Raw genomic sequence first — 21,547 nt, forward strand, 5'->3', positions numbered from 1 at the left:
TAGCAACTTGCACAAAGGGTGTACCACTTTAGAAAAATCCTTTATGATCCTCCGGTAAAAACCCGCGTGCCCAAGAAAACTCATCACCCCTTTGACAGAAATAGGGGGAGGAAGCCTTGAAATCACCTCTATCTTGGCTTTGTCAACCTCAATTCCTCGCTTCGAGATTTTGTGACCCAACACTATACCCCCTTCAACCATGAAATGACATTTTTCCCAATTGAGTACGAGGTTTGTGTCTTCACACCGGGCCAATACTCTATCCAAATTTTTCAGACACTCATCAAAAGACTCCCCAACCACACTGAAATCATCCATGAAAACCTCCAAGATATCCTCCACCATGTCAGTGAAAATAGCCATCATGCAACGTTGGAAGGTCACCGGAGCATTACACAATTCGAATGGCATTCGAGAGAAGGCGAATGTGCCATAGGGACATGTAAAAGTTGTCTTCTCTTGGTCCTCCGGGGAAATTAAAATTTGATTGTAACCCGAGTAACCATGCAAGAAGCAATAAAAGCACGACCCGCAAGACGATCTAGCATTTGGTCAAGGAATGGCAATGGAAAATGATCTTTTCGGGTCACCTTGTTGATCTTCCTGTAGTCCATACATACTCTCCACCCGGTGACCGTGCGAGTAGGAATGAGTTCATTATTGTCATTGACCACCACAGTCATACCACCCTTCTTCGGCACACATTGCACCGGAGAAGTCCAAGAACTGTCAAAAATAGGATAAACCACACTGGCGTCCAACACTTGATAACCTCTTTCTTCGCCACTTCTTGCATCGCCTCATTTAATCTTCTTTGATGCTCCAAGGAAGGCTTTGCATCCTCCTCCAAGATGATTTTGTGCATGCAAAATGCGGGTTTATTCCTCGAATCTCAGCTAGAGTCCATCCAATTGCTCTTTTTCGCTTTTGAAGCACCGCCAAAGTGGCCTCAACCTGCATGTTAGTAAGGCAAGAAGAAAGAATAATTGGTAAAGTAGAATTTTAACCCAAGAATTCATACTTGAGGTGTGGAGGAAGTGGCTTCAACTCCAACACCGGTGGCTCCTCAATGGATGTCTTTGTTGGTGTAGTTTTCCGGTTTTTAATATCCAAAGATAGCTTCCTCGGCTCATAAGAATAAGAGCCCATCCCATGTAGGGCATTGCCACTTTCCACTCTACTAGAATCATCATTGACATCCATGTTCAAGAGCACTGCTTCAAGAGGATATTCCACGATGATCATAGCACTGGTATCATCCACAATCACTGTTGTGACAAGGTCTACAAATGAGCACACCTCAGTGCTATTGGGCTGCTTCATAGATTTGCAAACGTGGAAAATGACCTTTTCGTCTCCTACTTGGAAAGTGAGCTCACCCACTTCAACATCAACCAATGCCTTCCCCATTACAAGGAAAGGTCTGCCCAAGATAATAGGAACCTCATAGTCCACCTCACAATCCAAAATTACAAAGTCGGCCGGCAATATGAATTTGTTCACCCAGACAAGCACATCATCAATAATGCCCAAAAGTCGCTTCATCGACGATCTGCCATTTGAAGTCTCATTGAAGTTGGCATAGGTTACCCAATACCCAAAGTTTTGAAAACCGAGTAGGGCATAAAATTGATACTAGCTCCCAAGTCACAAAGAGCTTTAGCAAAATCCGCACTCCAAATGATGCAAGGAATGGTGAAAGCACCGGGATCTTCAAGCTCCGGGGCCATTGAATGCACTATAGCACTAACTTGGTGAGTCATCTTTATAGTTTCATAGTCCATAGAACGCTTCTTTGTAACCAAATATTTCATGATTTTTGCATAGCCCGACATTTGTTCAAGTGCCTCCACCAGAGGCACATTAATAGATAAGCTCTTCATCATGTCAATGAACCTTTTAAACTGATTATCAATCTTCTGCTTTGTGAGCCTTTGAGGATAAGGTAGAGGTGGCCTTGGTAGAGGAACCTTGGCTTTTGGCACCACTGGCTCGGGCATGTCAATCACGTGTTCCCTAAACGGGTTCACGACATCATGGGTTTCTACCTTGGCCTCACCAATATCAATCCTTCCATCATTGTTCACATTCTCTTCAACCACATCTTCAACAATCAAAGGTACATCAACATCCTGCAACACAACATCTTCATCCACAACTTTCTTTTGCTTTGAGGCATTCATATCACTGCCTCTCCCACTTCTTATTGTAATCGCCATCACATGATTGTTATTTCCACCCTTCGGATTCACTACCGTATCACTTGGTAGAGCACCCTTCGGGCGAGTATTTAATGACTGATAGATTTGACCTAATTGCACCTCCAAGTTTCGGATAGAGGTGTTGTGAGAAGCCAACTGTGCATTGGAATCCGCATTCCTCTTCATCATCTGCTCGAACAACATTTCAATTCTACCCATATCATTACTAGAAGAACTAGGACCCTGAGAAGAGAAAAGGGGTGTATTGTTCGGTTGTTGGTGCATTGGGGGCCTTTGAAAGCCTTGACCCCTGTTGTCTTGGTTTCCATTGTTTTTCCACCCGCCTTGATTGTTGTTGTTGCCCCAGTTGTTGTTATTTCCATTCACGTTGCCTTGGTTGTTATTCTGATTACCCCAATTGTTGTTTTGGTTGTTGTTCCAATTGCCATCACTTTGTTGTTGATTGCCCCAATTTCCTTGGGGTCGCCATTGTTGGTTTGAAGAGTTGCCCCTATTGCCTTAATAGTTGTTGACATATTGTACCTCTTCACTTTGGTCATCATAACCATCATTTTGACACTCATCATATTCATCAACAAATTTCTCAGAATTTCCTTGATTTTGTTGCCTCCTTTGCCTTCTCTTGTTGACAAGCATACTAACACCCTCCATGGCATTCACTTGGCGAGGATTCTGAACTTGTTGCAACTGTGCCTTAGCCAATTGATTCATCGTGGTGGTAAGCTCAGCTATCACTTGCCCATGATCATGTAATTCCTTGTGCAAATGGATAACCGTAGGGTCCAGTCACCTTGAGGCACATTTACTCTACTCTACCATGCTGAAGATGTGTCCGCCATTTCATCAAGTACATCACATGCCTCCTCATAAGAAAGTTTCATAAAATTGCCCCCGGCCAATTGGTTAACAATGCATTGATTTGTAGTATTTATGCCTCGGTAGAAGGTTTGTTGGATCATGGCCTCGGTCATATCATTATTTGGGCACTCCTTCACCATCGTTCTATATCGCTCCCAAATCTCATGCAAAGGTTCTGTTGGCTCTTGCTTGAAGGCTAATATTTTATCTCGAAGTGCCGCTATATGACTAGGAGAGAAGAATTTGGCAATAAACTTATCCGCCAACTCATCCCAAGTTGTGATGGAATGGTCGGGGAGTCTCTCGAGCCAATCCAATGCCTTTCCCCGAAGTGAGAACGGGAAAAGTCTCAATCTCAATGCTTCCTCGGACACATTTGTCTGTTTGCTCCCCCAGCATGTATCTACGAACCCCTTGAGATGTTTGTAGGCATTTTGATTTACAACGCCCGTGAAGTACCCACGCTGCTCAAGTAAGGTCAACATCACATTGGTTATTTGAAAGTTGCCCGCCCGGATTCGGGGTGGGACAATAGCACTTGCGTAGCCCTGGTTCGGTAATACTCTGGGAGCCACTCTTGGGGGAACCGGGGGAGGGTCTGGAATATTGTCATTTGGAATAGCATTTGCATTCTGGATTCTCCGTTGACCTTGAGGCGCAAGAGGCACCTCATTTTGCTCAAGATCATCTACCTCATCCCCCGTTATCACGTTTCCAAAAGGATCATTAGCGTTGTTTAAAGCCATGTTGGTACCTGATTAATGAAACAAACACATAAGTAAAAAAGAAGGAAAGAAGAACAATACACAAAACTAACTAAATAGATAGTCAAAACCATTAGCTCCCCAGCAACGGCGCCAAAAAGTGATCGCTTCAAACTCCACACTACTAAAAAGTAGGAAGAGAGGGTCGTAATAGCTTTTACCCGATATGAGGGTTGGGATCGATTTCCACAGGGAGCTAGGTATGGAGTCGAGTATCTATCTAGACTAGAAGTGTGTATTTGTTCCAAATGTCACTTCTATACATTTTTGGGTTTTTAGATTATAAACTACTATTACCAAGCTATTTATTGAAACTAGATTATGCTACGAGATAATTGATAAGTTATATCTAATGGGAAGAAGGGCACTAGGGTCGTGACATTACCTAGGTGGCTAATTGACAAGTAGAAGTTACTAAAGTTCGATTGACATAATTGGGGCTTATGTTATAACCGTTGCACAATTTTACCCACTCTCACACCTCTTGGTAAAGAGAGTGATTTTGCCCAATTGACTCTCTCGAGACCAAACGAGTAGGCAAATTAGCTCAAACAACTAGGGTTTAAGTGGGGTAATTACTTTCTCGAGGTTTAACCCTTTAATTGGACTATCAATTCTCTTGAGTCCATCCCACTTCCTTGTTGGGTCAATTTTGGAGACTTGGGCTCTCTTTCTCAAGAAAAGCCAAGTCAACTTAGCACAAACCAGTGTTTGCAACCACCAAGATTAAACCATAAAATTGTCTCAAATAACAAATACCCATAGTCAATCTAACAATAAATGGCAACACCCATCAATTATCCACACTAGGGTTGAGCCACAACCCTAGCTAATGGGTTTAGCTACTCATGCTTGAAGAAGAAAATAGAGAAATAGATGAAGAACAAGGAATATTAATTAAATGAAAATACAAGAATCTATCGTTAACTTGAAGCTAAGATTCCAAAAATGGCTACAGATGAAGTTCCCACGAGCGCAGCTAAGTTCTAGATATATCTCATAACCTAAAAATGATAAATTGTTCTATTTACACTAGGCTGGAAAAACTGGACAAAAATATCCCTGCGGGGTTAGCGCGGGCTGCGTAAAATGGACTGCGGCCGCGCTAGGCTCTTGGACTTTAATTCTGGGTTCTCTGACTTGGGCTCTACGGATCGCGTAAAATGGACCGTGGTCGCGGAGGTAGCTATCGCGGTCCGCGCCATAATGACCGCAGACCGCGTTAGCATTTTCCATCTCTCTGAATATCTCTTCCGCGGACCGCACAAGAAGGCAGTGCGGCCGCGGAACCTTCACTGCGGACCGCGCACTGCAGACTACGGCCGCGTTGACTAAGGCTTGGTTTTTGTCATCTATCTGAATACCTCTTCCACGGACCGCACAAAAAGTCAGTGCGGGCGCGGAACTTTCACTACAGGTCGCGCAGTGTGGACTACGGTCGCGTTGCTTGAAGCCTGATCTTGCCATCTCTCTGAATCACCTAGTGCAGCCGCATTCCATTTTATGCGGTCTGCATTAGGCTTGGTTTCCCTCAGTTTACTTTATCTTTGATACTTGAGTAGGTTTCACTCTGTTTGAGCCGATCTTTGACATTTCGTCACTTTGTCGATCAAACCTGCAATCAAGCACAACTTATGAACCTTTTGGGACTATTTTATAACGATTTATAATCAAATCATAAGCAAGAAGGAGCGTAAAACTCGTTAAAATCTCTACTTATCAGAGATCATCACATTCATATGGAAAACATAATATGCCATTTTGGCATCCCCAAAGAAATCAGCTGCGGCAACGGACCTCGGTTCGTTGGAAAGAGAACGGCTGACTTTTTTGAAAAATGGCATATCAAACGAAAACTCTCCATGCCATATCACCCTGCCGCCAATGGTCAAGTTGAATCCTCCAATAAAGTAATATTGAATATATTGAAAAAGAAGCTTGAGGATGCTAAAGGGTTATGGCTTGAACTACTACCAGAAGTATTATAGGCATACCGCACTACGCGAAAAACCATCATAGGAGAAACACCATATTCACTGGTCTACGGGACTGACACATTTATACTCGTCGAGGTTGGAGAACCTAGTTTGAGATACTCCAACGAGAGCGGACCAAGCAACGACGAAAGTAGGCTACAAGATCTAGACGAAGTCGAAGAATGGAGAGACATGGCCCACATAAGAATGGTAACCCAGAAACAGCAAGTAGAAATATACTACAACAAAAAAGCTAATGTGCGACCGCTCAAAGTCGGAGACTACGTCCTTAAGGCTAAAACACAAGCATCGAAAGACCCTAATAAGAGAAAATTGGGAACAAACTAGGACGGACCATACAAAATCATAGCTGCAGCGAACAAAGGAGCATTCCAGTTAGAGACAATGGAGGGAAAACTACTCCAAAACAACTGGAATGTCGCCCATCTCAAGTACTTCCACTTCTAAAAGAAGGTGTCACCTAAGTCGTACTCTTTTTTCCTCACTCGGATTTTTCCCGGGAAGGTTTTTAACGAGGCGGCAAGGGGAAACGCCTCAGGGATAGAAGTGTTGTTCATTACCTCGACCCGTCGACATGATATCCGGAGCGAAGTAATGAAAGGACTGGATATAGATAATCGAATCTCCATTGTATGTGCAGAGTCAACATGTGACTCTCACAAGAATTTAATCACATCTCCATTGTATGTGCATAGTCGACATGTGATTCTCACAAGAATTTAATCGAATCTCCATTGTATGTGTAGAGTCAACATGTGATTTTCACGAGATAGATAATCGAATCTCCATTGTATGTGCAAAGTCGACATGTGATTCTCACAAGAATTTAGTCAAATCTCCATTGTATGTGCAAAGTCGACATGTGATCCTTACAAGTATATAATTAAACCTCCATTGCACAAACAAAGTCGACATGTCTTCCTACGGGAATACGATCAAATCACCAACAAGAAATGGCTAAGGCCATCGACGATAACATGAGTTCGACCTCGTTCGAACTACGATGGGATCCTACTTCGACGACAATTCAAAGCAACATTCCAATGGACAAGGCCATCGACAATAACACGAGTTCGACCTCGTTAGAACTACGACGGGATCCTACTTTGACGACAGTTCGAAGCAACATCCCAATGGCCAAGGCCATCGATGATAACATGAGTTCGACCTCATTCGAACTACGACGAGATCCTACTTCGACGACAGTTTGAAGCAACATCCCAATGGCCAAGTCCATCAACGATAACACGAGTTTGACCTCGTTCGAAGTACGACAGGATCCTACTTCAATGATAGTTTGAAGCAACATCCCAATGGCCAAGGCTATCGACGATAACACGAGTTCGATCTCGTTCGAACTACAACGAGATCCTACTTCGACGAAAGTTCGAAGCAACACCCCAATGGCCAAGTCCATCGATGATAACATGAGTTCGACCTCGTTCAAACTATGACGGGATCCTACTTCAACGACAATTAGAAGCAACATCCAATGGCCAAGGTCATCGACGATAACACGAGTTTGACCATATTCAAACTACGATGGGATCCTACTTCGACGATAGTTCGAAGCAACATCCCAACGGCCAAGGCCATCGACGATAACATGAGTTCGACCTCGTTCGAACTACGATGGGATCCTACTTCGATGACAGTTCGAAGCAACATCCCAATGGCCAAGGCCATCGACGATAACACGAGTTTGACCTCGTTCGAACTACGACGGGATCCTAGTTCAATGACAGTTCGAAGCAACATCCCAATGGCCAAGGCCATCGACGATAACAAGAGTTCGACCTCATTCGAACTACGACGGGATCCTACTTCGATGACAGTTCGAAGCAACATCCCAATGGACAAGGCCATCGACAAAAATGTAAGTTCGACCTCGTTCGAACTACGACGGGATCCTACTTCGATGACAACTCGAAGTAACATCCCAATGGCCAAGGCCATCGAGGATAATATGAGTTCAACCTCGTTCAAACTACGACATGATCCTATTTCGACGACAGTTCGAAGTAACATCCCAATGACCAAGGCCATCGACGATAACATGGGTTCGATAAATACAAGAAAGAACAAATCGACGAAATAAATTTTACATTACATCAAAATATTATTTACACTTGCCCTTACAAACAGACTCATGTATGCCCCCCGCAAAAACCACAATACAAAAGCAAGTACAAACAAAGACTACACATCATCCCCGGTGGGGTAAGCATCTTCATACCACGAATCTGAAGCAAGGCGGTTCGCATCATCAGAATTGATTTCATCCCCATCAGGTGTGAGGAAGTCGTACCCATATGCCTCACGAGCTGCATGAGCTTCGGTGTGCACGACCTGAAGTTCCGCCTCAGTAGCCTTTCCCTCGGCGTGAAAAGCCTTAAACACATCAAGCCGAGCCTCCGCGAGTACCCATAGCTCATATAAATGATGGGGCACGACCGGATCGGTTGAGGCTCGAGACATAGAAGGCTGAGAACGTCGTTTTGTGTCCTTCTCCCTTAGCAAGGATATTTGTCCATTTAATGCAGCCAGCTCCACCTCCAGTTCTTTGACACACCCTTCGAGCCCTACAACCTTGCGATAAAAGGCCTCCTTCTCTTCAGCCAGCTTCGACCTGCAAACACAGAGGGAATTCTCCAAAGATGCGGTTCCAGAAATAGCTGCCGCCAACTTATCAGTGCCAACGCTCAGCTCTCCCTTAAGCCCCTCTACCTCTACTGCCTTCGCATTCAACTCAGCAGTCAAATCGGTCGCCTTTGCCTGCACGTCGGCATTTTCGGCCATCACCCCCTACTCAACTAAAGTTCGTCGTCCTTTATCTTAAGGGAAGCCTCGAGCTCACTAGTACGAGCAACAGCCTTCATGAGCTCCTCATCCCGCTGCTTCAACTATTCGATCTTACGCTCCAGTTAGTCCTCCTGCTGTTTGAGCCCCTCACGAAACAACTGAAACTCAGGGTCCTGATGATAAATGTCGGTCATCGCACGATGATTAGCACGATACTATTGATATTTTGACGACATCTTCTCATAAAAGCCCGTCCTTTTTCTCTCCCTACGCTCCCGCTCAATCTCCATGATGAGGGTCTGACAAAAAAAGGGGGAGAAGTTAGAAATAAAATGCAGAACGGCGACCACCACACGAACCTAACAACGAAAAGGGGAGGAAAGACACCTACCTGCAAAGCCATACCGGCGACCTTTTGAGACAACTCCACGTTGCTCATTGCCCTAAGCACCTCGTTCTCAGGGGCAGCACATAAAGGAGCTAGAGCAGATGCCACTTGCTCGTAGCTCAGCAGCAAGTTGTAGTCCCCCGAAACGATTATGTGACGATCAGACCTTTCCGTTCTGATCTCCACATGAGTATGGCGACCCACGAACTCATTGACATCCTCTGGGTCGACATCTGAGCCTGAGCCGCCACCCTAAACACGACGACCTCCAACATCGGATGATGCACCGCCCTCAGCTGAGCGCACCGAGCCGGCTCTTGGGTAAGTTCCTTCCACTTGGGGAGACCTCCCCGACAAGATGGCATCAGCCATGAAAGTGGGCACGGGTGCCGTCTGCGACGTCCTGCTTCTGTCAGCATCCATGGCCACGCCCTTACCAAGCTCTATCCTTCTTTTTTTTTCTCGATAGCGGCTCATCCCCGTTAGAGGACTCGTCCAAGGGATGTGAAGCCGGTACTGAAGAAGCCTCCTCCCTCACAACCACGACTCGAGAGGGACCTCTAATTGAATAGGTTGAGGATGGCCCTTTCGAACAGACTCATTCAAAACAAATTGTGCGTCTGCGACAACAATAGCTTGTCGAAACGCAGGGATTGGCGCCCTCCGCCTGAAAGCTCCACGACCTGTCATCATGAAGGGTCATATTAATAAATGAGGTCGTACGGCCAACGAAGTGGTAAGGAAAGTATTTACCAGAAGTGACTCTAGGGCCGTAACGCTTCACGAAGGTAGACCAATCACGAGTCTCTACTGCATGAGGCAACAGACGGCCTACCCAACCCTTGATATCCGCAATAGAGCGAGGCGAACGTCCCAGAGCTGCGAATAGGAAACAAATAAACTTTAAAATGAATACAGACAAAGGAAGAGTAAAACGAGCGGTGGCACTTACAAGTCTCATTCCATTGCTCCAGGAACCTGGCGGAATCAGAAATGACATGTTCGGTCTTGACAAAAAAGTACTTGTTGCAAAACTTGCGGCTTGCCCGGTCATCTGTCCTGACCACCAACCCCTTCGTGCCACGAAGTCTCAAATGCACCATGGTACCCATGTGGAAGCCGGGCATAAATAGGTGCAAAAGGTGGTGGACATATACGTTACACTCTGTTAACTCTGCATACTTGGTTAGCAACAGAAGTACCTTGAGCGTATATGGCGAAAGTTGTGCTGGACAAACTTGGTAGAACCTACAGAATTCTTCTGCTAAGGGGAAGAGAGGAAGAGTATAACCGATCATAAAAGGGTACTCATAGAAAGCGCAGTACCTAGGTATGTGGACATCCACGTAATCTCTCTCTACCGGAACCATTTCTACATGAGCGGGAATACCATACTTTACACGAAGAGCATCGATATGAACCTGCTCCGTCTCAGAAAATATGGGGTCCAGAGTAGGAGGGGGATCTTTGAGGAAGTCAATCCGGGATGAGGGGTGCCTCGGTAGTAACTCCTCCACCATAGGAAGGCTGCCACCCTCTTCTACCACCGTATCTTCGCTGCCAGAAGGGGGCGCCGTGGACAACGGGGTGGCTTCAGGAACCTCTTCACGAGAACGACGAGACCTCGGCATAATATCGTTCAAAGGAATATCAACACCGAAGAAAGAAGGAAGAAGAAGTTTCGAATGAAGAAGTAAGAAGAAACAAAAGGATATGAGAGCAAATTAGGAAGAGTGAAAGAAGTTATCAAGAGTGAAGTGGCTAAAGTTTTTCGAAAAATCAAACCTTTCACCTATTTATAGGGTTGGGTGGCGCCAGAATTGAGGTGGCAGGTCACAAAGCAGTGCAAGAATCGAAGCATCAAGCCGTCTATTCCTGCCTCGAAAACCTGCGTGATGATGACGCATGTGAAGCTGGCATCATTTTCCGGTAAGGTGTATCACTTGATGTCTTGCTGAACACGCTGACTGCCCTTCGTTGGCCACGTCGTAACGTTTTAGCAGATCAAGTTTCTCCACAAGAATGCATGAAGTCCGCTCATCGAGGACGTACCCGGTTGCAACTCCGACAAGCGGAGGGACTAACTGTATGGGTCCAAATTTGACCAACCACGACCAACGACGAGTACGACAAACGACATGGTCTCTTTGAGTCGACGTCCCGAGGGAGACGACCTTAAGGCAAAGAAGAAACCGTACGACCCTTGTAATAGTGTAAGCCCATTAGGGGACATTAGGAATATTCCGTTGAATATTCCTTGTGTTTTGTCTTTTACAATTTAAAAGAGTTTCTCTCTTAGTATAAAAGGAGGAGATTATTATTCTTGAAAAAGGAGGAAACTGAATGACCATCTTCTCTCTATCTATTATTCTTTTTAGAGATTATTATATTCAGCTAAGATTTACCCCTTCATCTTTGATTAATTTGTTAAAAAAAATTAATGTCTTTTGAGTCAAACAACTGCCATTTAAGAAAATAGTTAAGTAGCTAAAAACAGAAAAAGTACTACCCTATTAGATTAAAACCGAGAAGAATCTATTTTTATTACAGACCATACGTATTTTCCAATTGCTGATTTTTTTTCAGAAAGGTCGTTTTCGAAGAAAAAAAAACTTAATAAGGAAAAAAGGAAAGTCCCTTTGCTTTTCGGGACAACACCTAAACTGAAACAGTTTTGGTGATGTAAATTTTGTTCTTGTTCGAGATTTCCTTTTGTAAAGTCACTTTCCTAATGTGCTTTTTCCCGGTTAATGACAAAAAATGTGACATGGCCACTATAATAGGACTCCCTTTTGGTGATAGGCTCATTTTTTATTTCGGAAAAATTGTATGATGTGATTTCTGAAAAGCAAATTGGGCAGGAAATATTTTGTACTGTACATTTTAATGCTCCTCCATTTATGACATTAGACCCGCAAAATGGGTCGACCCGACCCCGATCCGAACCCGTTGGCTCTTGACCCGTGGGTCCTTAACCGAGCTGATTCGGTTTACTTTTTTTTAGGGACAATGGAATTCGACTATTTCTATAACCTATAGTCTAAAATATATGGATTTCGCCTATTTCGACAAGACGCCTCATAGTATGTGGTACTATATTCTATCTTCAATGTTTGGATTCAACTTTTTACCACTTGTTTGAATATATATATATGAGCTGGTCCAGGCCAGTTGGCCCATGGGTCAGCTACCGGTTCGGGTCCGATCCGATTCAGTGGATCAAAATATTATAGCCCGGCTCAGGCCCCTTAACTTAATGGGTTGGTCCGGTTAGGGTTTTTGTGGGTCATGAGCCGATTAAGGGGTCAATTTTAATGGGTTATGTGGGCCGGTTCGTGGGTCGACTCGGCCCATTTGACACATTTACATGACACACTTTTCTTATTAGTCCGTCAAAAAGAATTACATGTTTCTATATTTAGAAATAATTTCACTTTGAACTTTTCAGTTTACCCACTTTATCCTTAATGAGAAGTTTTTATAGTCATACAAATATTGTGACCCTATAAAGCTTTTACCCCTTAAACTTTTAGGATCACATGTTTCAAAAGTCTTATTCTCTTTCTTAAACTTTGTGCCAAGTCAAACTACCTCATCTAAATTGAAACGGATGGGTATCCCTTCGTCTCATATTATGTGTCGTGTTTCTCTTTTACACGCCTTTAAGAAATATTAATTAGGAAAAAGCATAGACTATCCTGCCGTTATTTATGTCTTAAGATATAATCTCTCTTCATTGAATATTTATCTATTTATACGCTATCTCTATCTTCAAAAACAATTATTACTAAGGGTAAAAAAGGAAAAAAACAATCAATGTTGTCTTGAACTTCTAAAATGACAAATAATTTGAGACAACTATTTTTAATAATCAGACTAGTAATAAAAGACGGAGGGAGTATAAATTTTAGTATATGCTTTTGAGATTATCGAATATACATAATTTCTGTCGCGGGCTAAAAGTGATCTTTGACCATGTTTCCCCCCTAATATTATGCTTTATACATTAAAAGTAATCTTGAGTTGTGTGCATAGGCTGAAGATACCCACTTGGGTGTTTTAGTTATAAGTGCTGCTTCTGAGTAATTTTGGATTAATTACTGTCTGATATGGTTATCAAAATATTATTGTCTGATATTCCCTTTTAACAAACCTCATCTTTGGTCTTTGCGCTGATGAACTAACAGATCTCAACGTACTGCTTCTGCTGCAGTTATCTTAAAATAGTTATAATGAATTAAGAAGGCTTTCTTTCTTTTTATTGCTTTCCTTTCATAGGCTTAAACTTCTTGTCTAAATAAATAACAATAATCTTTATTATAAAGTAAACAAGAAACTTTGATAGAATTTTAAAGTATTTTTCCCTTCAATTTTACTAAAAATAAAGCATGTAAGATTTAGAAGAAAGGACAAAATTTCTTTGGTAAGAAAACTTGTGAATTTAATTTGTGGGACACATTATATTTTGTCACAGCTTATTCCGTTTGTCTTGAAAATTGTGTTCGCATTGCCTACGCTTCACGAGGTCAACTATATATTTTCGTTAATTTAGAAATTATTTATAGCACTTTATTATACATTTCTGTAATTTAATTCTATTGATCAGACAGGTTTTGTCCCAATAAGTACCGACTTTTCAGTTGAGAGATTAGCTAAATTAACACTCTTCACCTCCCAAAGTCGAAATATAAGGGTCATATAATATTTAATTTTCGATATAAAATCAGACTTCACCTTTTTCAAATGTTAAATTCTATGCTTCTTGCAGTGTAATGCAATGCTAACACGTGTCTTGTACTTGTACATATACTTTTATTATTTAATAGTAGTTAATAAATGTATAATTTTACTTCAATTTATTGCTTAATCGTATGAAATTTAGCAACGTTCCTATTGTGAATGGTCTATGCACCTAACAAATTTTCTGTACATAGATCATACAAAGTAAAAAAGTACTTCAGTACTAAATATCGTTCATGAATGTGATTAGTTCCTACGCAATAAAATAAATTATTTTAGCTTCCTAAATATCAATTTTATCATAGAAAGTAATGCGATAAAATTTTAAACGTGATAATTAACTTAAACAGGTGATAGTTTTATTAAAAAGACTTACTATCACTCATTGCTTATATTAAATCAACAGTAACACAATATGTGTCTTCTACATATGCTTTTATTACTTAACAGTACTCCCTCCGGTCCACTTTAAGTAATTTTAAAGCTGTTTTCACACATATTAAAAACTCAATTTTTAGCATTAATTAACAATATAATTGATCATATTATTCTTAATTTGTTTATTGGAAATACAACAAATACTTGTAGGCTCTTTATTCTAAAGACAACTTTGGAAACAATAAGTTAATTCTTTCTTGATATTTAAAAAAGTCTATGGACCACAAAATAATTACTTAAAGTGGACAGAAGGAGTAATTAATCAAAGATTTATTTTACTTTAATTTATTGCTTAAATCATATTAAAGTAACGTGGTCCGGTATAATATAACATAGCAACCTAAACTCTTGTGAATGGTCTATGCACCTAACAAATAATTTCTGTACATAGATCATAAAAATTAAAAGAAAAACTTGTATAGTACTAAATATCGTTCATGAATGTGATTAATTCCTAATACGCTAGTGTACAGCTAACAGCGTATGTATTTGTTACCATCCTAGAAAGTATAAACAAAACCTTAGGAAAGACACAAAGAAAACCATATTTTACTACACATAAACGTGCTTACAGAGCAAATTTAGTTCATGGTATCCGATATTGATTATCAAGAAATGTACCACTTTACTCTGTAGTGAGTGTAATCTTTAAAAATACATGCAACTTCTTCAACCCCACCATTTCTTGAAATATAAAAACTTTAGTTCCTGAAAAGAATCAGCAAAATTTGGTATGGGAATTGCAAATTCAATGCAGTGTTTATTGTGGCTTCTGGTATTAATGGTGTTTCTTCAGTTCAACTATTCAGATGAGTTCTTGGAATCTTCACAGTACGAAGCCATAGAGAAAATCAAGCAGCTGTTGAACTTCCCACAAGATTTGAGTAGCTGGAGTGACAACACTGATTTTTGCAACAGTGAGCCAAACACTGCTTTAACACTTGTTTGCTATGATGATAACATAACACAACTTCATGTTTCTGGTTACAACTGGTTTCCTAATTTACCTCAGGACTTTTCTACAGACACCCTTTTCTTTAATCTTGCTCTTTTGCCTAATTTAAAGGTTCTTTCTTTAGTTTCTTTGGGTTTGAGAGGAACTTTACCTAAAAATATTGGCTTATTATCTTCTTTGGAAATTGTCAACATTAGCTCAAACTTCTTTTATGGTGAAATTCCAGGAGAGATTTCATATTTGAAGAATCTTCAAACACTTATTTTGGATGATAATAAGTTCACTGGTCAAGTTCCTGATTGGGTAGGTTCACTTCCTTCTTTGTCTGTTTTGAGTTTCAAGAACAATTCATTTTATGGTTCATTGCCTAATTCTTTGTCCAATTTACAAACCCTAAGAATCCTTTCTCTTTCTGCTAATAATTTTTCTGGGCAAGTTCCAAACTTTCAAAATCTGTCAAATTTACAAGTTCTTGATTTGGAAAGTAATAATCTTGGACCCAATTTCCCTACTCCTCCAAAAAAGTTAGCTTCTTTGGTACTTAGGAAGAACAAGTTCAGTTTAGGGCTACCAAAAGAATTGAGTTCCTGTTATCAGTTAAAGAAACTGGATATTTCTTTCAATGAGCTTGTTGGACCTTTTTTACCATCAATTTTGTCATTGCCATCACTCAGCTATTTGGATATTTCTGGAAACAAATTAACTGGGAAACTTCTAAAGAATATGACATGTAGTCAAGAGCTTTCTTTTGTGAATCTGTCGTCGAATTACTTGACAGGGGAGTTGCCTGCTTGCTTGCATCCTAGTTCTGGTTCTAAGGTTGTTTTGTTTTCTGGGAATTGTTTGTGGAATAGAGAGCAATGGCAGCATCCTTTTTCATTTTGCCATAATGAAGCTTTGGCTGTTAGTATTGAGCCTCATAAGGAAAAGGTCAAAGGGGGAAATGGTAAAGCTGTTCTTGCATCAAGTATGGTAGGAGGATTTGTTGGAGGAATAGCAATTATCGGTTTGGCTTTCGTGGTTGTTAGAAGAGAGTATGCCAAGAAGAAAGCTAGCAAAACCCCTCAAACAAAACTGATACTTGAAAAGGTCTCTCCTGCTCACACTCTTAAGCTGCTTAATGATGCAAGTAAGCTCTTTCTCTCACTCATTTTATGTTTATGATTTCAGCTTGTGAAATTTTGTAGATCCTGGAAATTGTAAATCTAATGTTCTGTCAATGTACTTGAAAAGCATTATTCCCCAAAAGTATTTTCTTAACTGTTGGGTATGCGAACAAAGTCCCACATTGGTAGCTGAAAAGATTGGGAGCCTACATATAAGGTGTAAGGATCTCTTAATGGTGTGAGGCCTTTTGAGGAAAACCATGTGGGCTTGACCCAAAGCGGACAATATCAACAACACGTTAAGAGTATGATTGGACCGTTTTAGCCCAACATTAACATATAGATTGAAGGATTAGTTACCTCCTATACCAAAAGTTGATACCTTATTTATTTTAAATAAATACCCTTTTAAAAAATTATTTTTCATAGCTACCTTTTGATTTTTTATAGCCAAATATCTATTTATGGTCACCTCCTACCCTTAAGCCATAAAATAAGCTTTGTATTATTTTTCTCTCTCATATCCCCTCAAATTTCTCCTATCCCTTACCCCATATCTATTCTCCCTCTTTCTCTCTTTACTTCCCGGTGTCTTCTCCTCCGCCGGATCAAGGCTGAAGATGAAGGCACTGGACTTCGGCTTCTGTTGCTTCTACTTTTGATAAGCGGCGGAGAACACGACTTATCCTCCGAAGATGGAGAAGAATCCGTCGATGGACGCAATCTATTAGAGCGGCTTCTAAATTTCTTCTTCTCCCCTTCATCACATGCTTTGTCTTCAATCCGGTAATTACGTGCTAATCGTCGGCAACCGGAGGCAATGGTGACGGCGAGCGAGGACTGGATACTGATGCGGCTTTAACGAGATGACATTAGAGTTGTTCTTGAACAAATACGACGGAGTTGGGGGTTGAGCAACTTGAATTTTCTATTAATATATTTCAATATATCTCGTTGTACTCCATTGTATTCATTGTCTTTTTTTAATTGTATTTTAATGTATCTCGCTGTATTCTATGTATTTCATTGTATTCGTTGTCTTTTTTTTCATTGTATTTTAATGTATCCCGCTGTTATGTATTTCATTGTATTAACTGTCTCGTTATATTCCATGAATGTATTCATATATTTTTTTTTAATTAATATAATTTATGTATTCAGATGTATTATATAATTTCTCTGAAGATTGCTATGTTTTTGGGGTATTTTTCGGTTGAGAATCTTTTTTATAATTGGAAATCCAAAATTTGTGTGTTATAATTGAGTTTGTTGAGTTATATTAGGAGTCTATAATGTTAACTGATTCATTTTCCGTTTAAAAACAGTAATCCCCCATTTCACGCCGTGAATACAGTCGAATACAATAATTTGTCCAGCTGTAATCTCATGTTTCACGTCATGAATACAGTCGAATACACTCGAATACAAAAATCTGTCTAGCTGTAATCCCCTGATTCACGCCTAGAAATGCTACTATATTCATTAATACAATAGCTTAAATACATCGAATACACTCTAAAAAATCTGAAAACATAGTTATAGGAAGTAATATAATAAATGGTAGCTACAACTAGCTAATAACCACTAAAATATAGTGATTTCTGAAAGTTTCTCTAGATTGAACATATCAATTTGGTTCAGGGAATTGTCCAATCCTGTGTTATTGGAAGAAATTCTGTTCTTTTAACCTTTGATTCTTGACAGGGTATATTTCTGAAACAAGGAAGTTGGGACTGCTCGGGGCCCCTCCTTATCGAACGTTTGTCTTGGATGAGCTTCGGGAGGCCACTAATAACTTTGATATATCAAATCTAATCGGTGCAGGTTCTAATGGGCAGGTATGCATTTCTTTACCAAATACTTAAAAGACAATTTGTAAAATGTTGGTATACCTGTGCACTGGTTTGTAGTTCCTTCCTCAATTCTTATAGCTATGGTGAATGCTTATTGTGTTTCTTTTGTATTCTGGATGAAAGATCTACAAAGGACGGCTCACCGATGGCACTGCGGTTGCTATTAGAAGCATAAAAATGAGGAAGAGGCATAACGTCCAGTCCTATACTCATCAACTAGGGCGTATTTCAAAGATCAGATACTGCCATTTAGTTAGTACTATTGGACACTGCTTTGACTGCTATCAAGATGACTCAAGTGTTAGCCGAATATGCATAGTCTTTGAATTTGTGCCAAATGGGACTCTGCGGGGGGTCATATCAGGTATCTAGTCTAGAAAATTTCATCTGATTCGCAAGTTTATCATTTGGCATAACAACTACAACAATCGATAATTGAGCATTTCTTTTTAACTAGTTGACTATTTCCAGCATATTACATTTACAAAGTCAAAGGAAATGACTTCTGGTACATTGAAAGCCTAAGATAGATGTTATAACTAACAAGCATCTTTGAAATTTTGCAACAATCCCTTCCATATTGTTTTGATACATGTAACCAGATTATCCTCAATCAGGACAAATGCGTACCGATGCTTTTGATCACCTTCTCCTACATTAGACAACTCAGGATTTCTCCTTCACCAGATGCTTGAATGTAGACACGTGTTGGCTTTAAGACAGTTGTTCTGAATTCTTATTCTGGATTTTTCTGCAAACCCTTGGTTTTGTAAAAGCAAATTCAGCTCAAAAGTTTACTTGGACACAAAGGATGGGAGCTGCACTAGGGATAGCAAAGGGAATTCAGTTCCTACATACCGGAATAGTACCAGGGATATTCTCCAATCAATTGAAGATAACAGACGTCTTACTGGATCAGAATCTCCATGTAAAGATTAGCAAATACAATCTGCCTTTGTTAATTGAGAATAGGAAAATGGTACTCAATACTCTTTTCTCTACGATCTTTATTGTTTATTTTATTCTTGAACATTCATCATTTTGTTATTGCAACTGTTCTTAGGATACCAGATTGTCTTCCAGTGGATCAAAGGGAAATGATGGGCAAAGGTAAATGATTTCATTCTCAGCTACTACTGCTACATTTTAGGTCTTCATTGATCCTCTTTTTTGGTTCAATTTCAGATGCACTTATTGGAAACTAGTCTTTGTTACACTTCTAAATGCAAATTGGTTTAAAAAGGTTTTAGGGAGTCAACGTTTATTGCCGTATGGCGTTGACCAATTCCAGACACCACATCTCCAGCCCTGCTTTTGGGGGTAGGCACCAATATAGCATCATTCTTTTTACTAGTTACGATTCTTGAAGATCATGTATAGGGCCACAGACTTGGACTATTCCTAGATAGTACACTTCTCTTTTTAGGAGCAGCAAGTAGCTTGCCTAATAGTTAATGTCATTTCGTGCCTCACAATTTGATTTATTTCTTCATTCCATTTCTTATATTGGCACTAAACTGTCTCAATTTCCTTTTTTCCCCTGTTGAATGAGCAAGACCTTTTCTTGTTATCTTCCTCTGCTGACCTCAAGAACGAAAAACTGGAGTTTCTTCGTGTTAATGAATTCCTTCACTAATTAGTATCTTCCTGGATGCAGGTTGATAAACGAGGAGAAAAATGATGTGTACGACTTTGGAGTAATCTTACTTGAAATCATCGTTGGAAGGACAATTGATACAAAAAACGATATAGATGTCTCTAAAGACATTGTAAGTATCACTCATGACATCTCCCATTTATGAGAAATTCTTCACTGATATGGTACATGCACTTGACTGGTTCTACCATGCGAGAGATGACCCTATGTTATGTGGGACGCCTCTCACCCAATGGTTGAATTGGACAGGGTGCATAGACTCCATGAGCACAAATTCATGCCATCAAGTTAACACACTAAATATTCAAACCTTTTCTTGGTTCTTGTTGCAGCTAAAAGTTAGCTTAACAGCTGATGAAATAGCCCGGAGGAACATCATCGATCCAGCTGTTCAAAAGGAATGTTCAGATGGTTCGCTTAGGACATTAATCGAGCTATGCGTAAGATGTCTTTCAGACGAACCATCAGAACGTCCATCTGTGGAAGACTTGATCTGGAACTTGCAGTTTTCAGCTCAGGTCCAAGATCCTTGGAATAGAGACACCTATGGCAACCAGGAGTCCCCTGGTCATGTGTAAGTAGTAGTGCAAATGTCCAATGATCAAAACGGAGTTTTTCTTGTAAAAAATGTAACATTATACTAGGATAATTAGTTTCATATCTTTAGCAGTCTGTTGCAGCACTTCTCATCATTGATGGCCATGAGGAACTCTTAATCTACATTTGACTTTTGAGCCAACATATGATGCTTTGTTTGTTTGCAAAAGATTATGTGGAGAATTTTTTAAGTGTAACTGAATTTTTAGAATCCTAATCCAGTGAATAGGACATCTTAGAAAAGGAGGCACCACCTCTACTACTAATAAAGTGTCCATAAAATTAAATAGCTTCCCATATTATGTGTTAACTGTTCTAGTCCTCCATTATTTCTCACACACATTGATTAGCAAGGGTTTAAATAGTTGATATGGCAATGTTATTAAAGTAAGCTACAAATGGACCAGCTGGTCCTTCCTGTGGGCGTGGAATATCATCCAACTTAACTTTATTCCCCCTTTTTAAAGACTAATTTTCCTTTGAAGATAGCATGTTACTTTTCAAAGAGGGGCTAAATTCATGCAAAGAATCATGTGGAGGTGAATTCTTTGGTTTCATGACCTTTCATTAGTTGCAGATTTCAAACTTTGACTTTTTATACTCATTTAATTCATAGGCCTAGATGTTAACTTCTCATAAGTAAGAAAGGAAAAAGGGGCCCTTTTAAAACTTAATTTCTTAGTAGACATGGCATGACCAGAAGAGTCCGAAACCTTTTTAATCATTTTTTGGACAAAAAACACATTTGTACTACTTTTAAAAAAAAATTACATAAATGAGCACAACGTAGTATTATACTGCGAATTACTTTAATGGAAATTTTGCCATTAAAGTAATTCGCAGTATAGTACTGCGTTTTTGTTTAAATTTTTTTTTTTGTAATTCGCAGTACTATACTGTGTTTTACTAAGATGTTGGGCCCAACTATATTTTATTAAAGTTGTTCGCAGTATTATACTGCGTTTTACTTAAAACACCTAAAACGTAGTATAATACTGCGAACAGCTTTATAAAACGCAGTCCCTTCTTCTTCTTCCTTGGACCACTGAACGCAGCCCCTTCTTGTTTAAAAATTTCGATTGTTCTAGTCCCCCCTTCCCCACCCCGTGACAAACTTAAAAAAAAAAATTCGGCCCCACCCGTCACCTAAAGAGCAAGGAGTGTAGGTCT

General features: G+C 40.1%; 1 protein-coding gene across 2 annotated transcripts; it reads left to right on the forward strand.

The window, feature by feature from the left end:
• The first annotated feature begins 14,569 nt into the window (after positions 1 to 14,569).
• Positions 14,570 to 20,591, forward strand: LOC107792744 (putative inactive leucine-rich repeat receptor-like protein kinase At3g03770). 2 transcript variants are annotated; one of them, XM_016614973.2, is made up of 7 exons: positions 14,570 to 16,293; positions 17,975 to 18,108; positions 18,247 to 18,487; positions 18,900 to 19,102; positions 19,187 to 19,233; positions 19,781 to 19,892; positions 20,113 to 20,591. In XM_016614973.2, the coding sequence occupies exons 1-7, from the start codon at positions 14,943 to 14,945 to the stop codon at positions 20,356 to 20,358; spliced, it is 2,334 nt and encodes a 777-aa protein (XP_016470459.1). In that variant the 5' UTR covers positions 14,570 to 14,942; the 3' UTR covers positions 20,359 to 20,591. The 2 variants fall into 2 exon arrangements, with proteins under 2 accessions (XP_016470459.1, XP_075073847.1); XM_075217746.1 differs by lacking the exons at positions 19,781 to 19,892; positions 20,113 to 20,591 and adding an exon at positions 19,309 to 19,521 and having other exon boundaries at positions 14,673 to 16,293.
• Positions 20,592 to 21,547: the final 956 nt, after the last annotated feature.

Source organism: Nicotiana tabacum, chromosome 7 (genome assembly GCF_000715075.1).
Source record: "Nicotiana tabacum cultivar K326 chromosome 7, ASM71507v2, whole genome shotgun sequence".
NCBI classification, from domain to species: Eukaryota; Viridiplantae; Streptophyta; class Magnoliopsida; order Solanales; family Solanaceae; genus Nicotiana; species Nicotiana tabacum.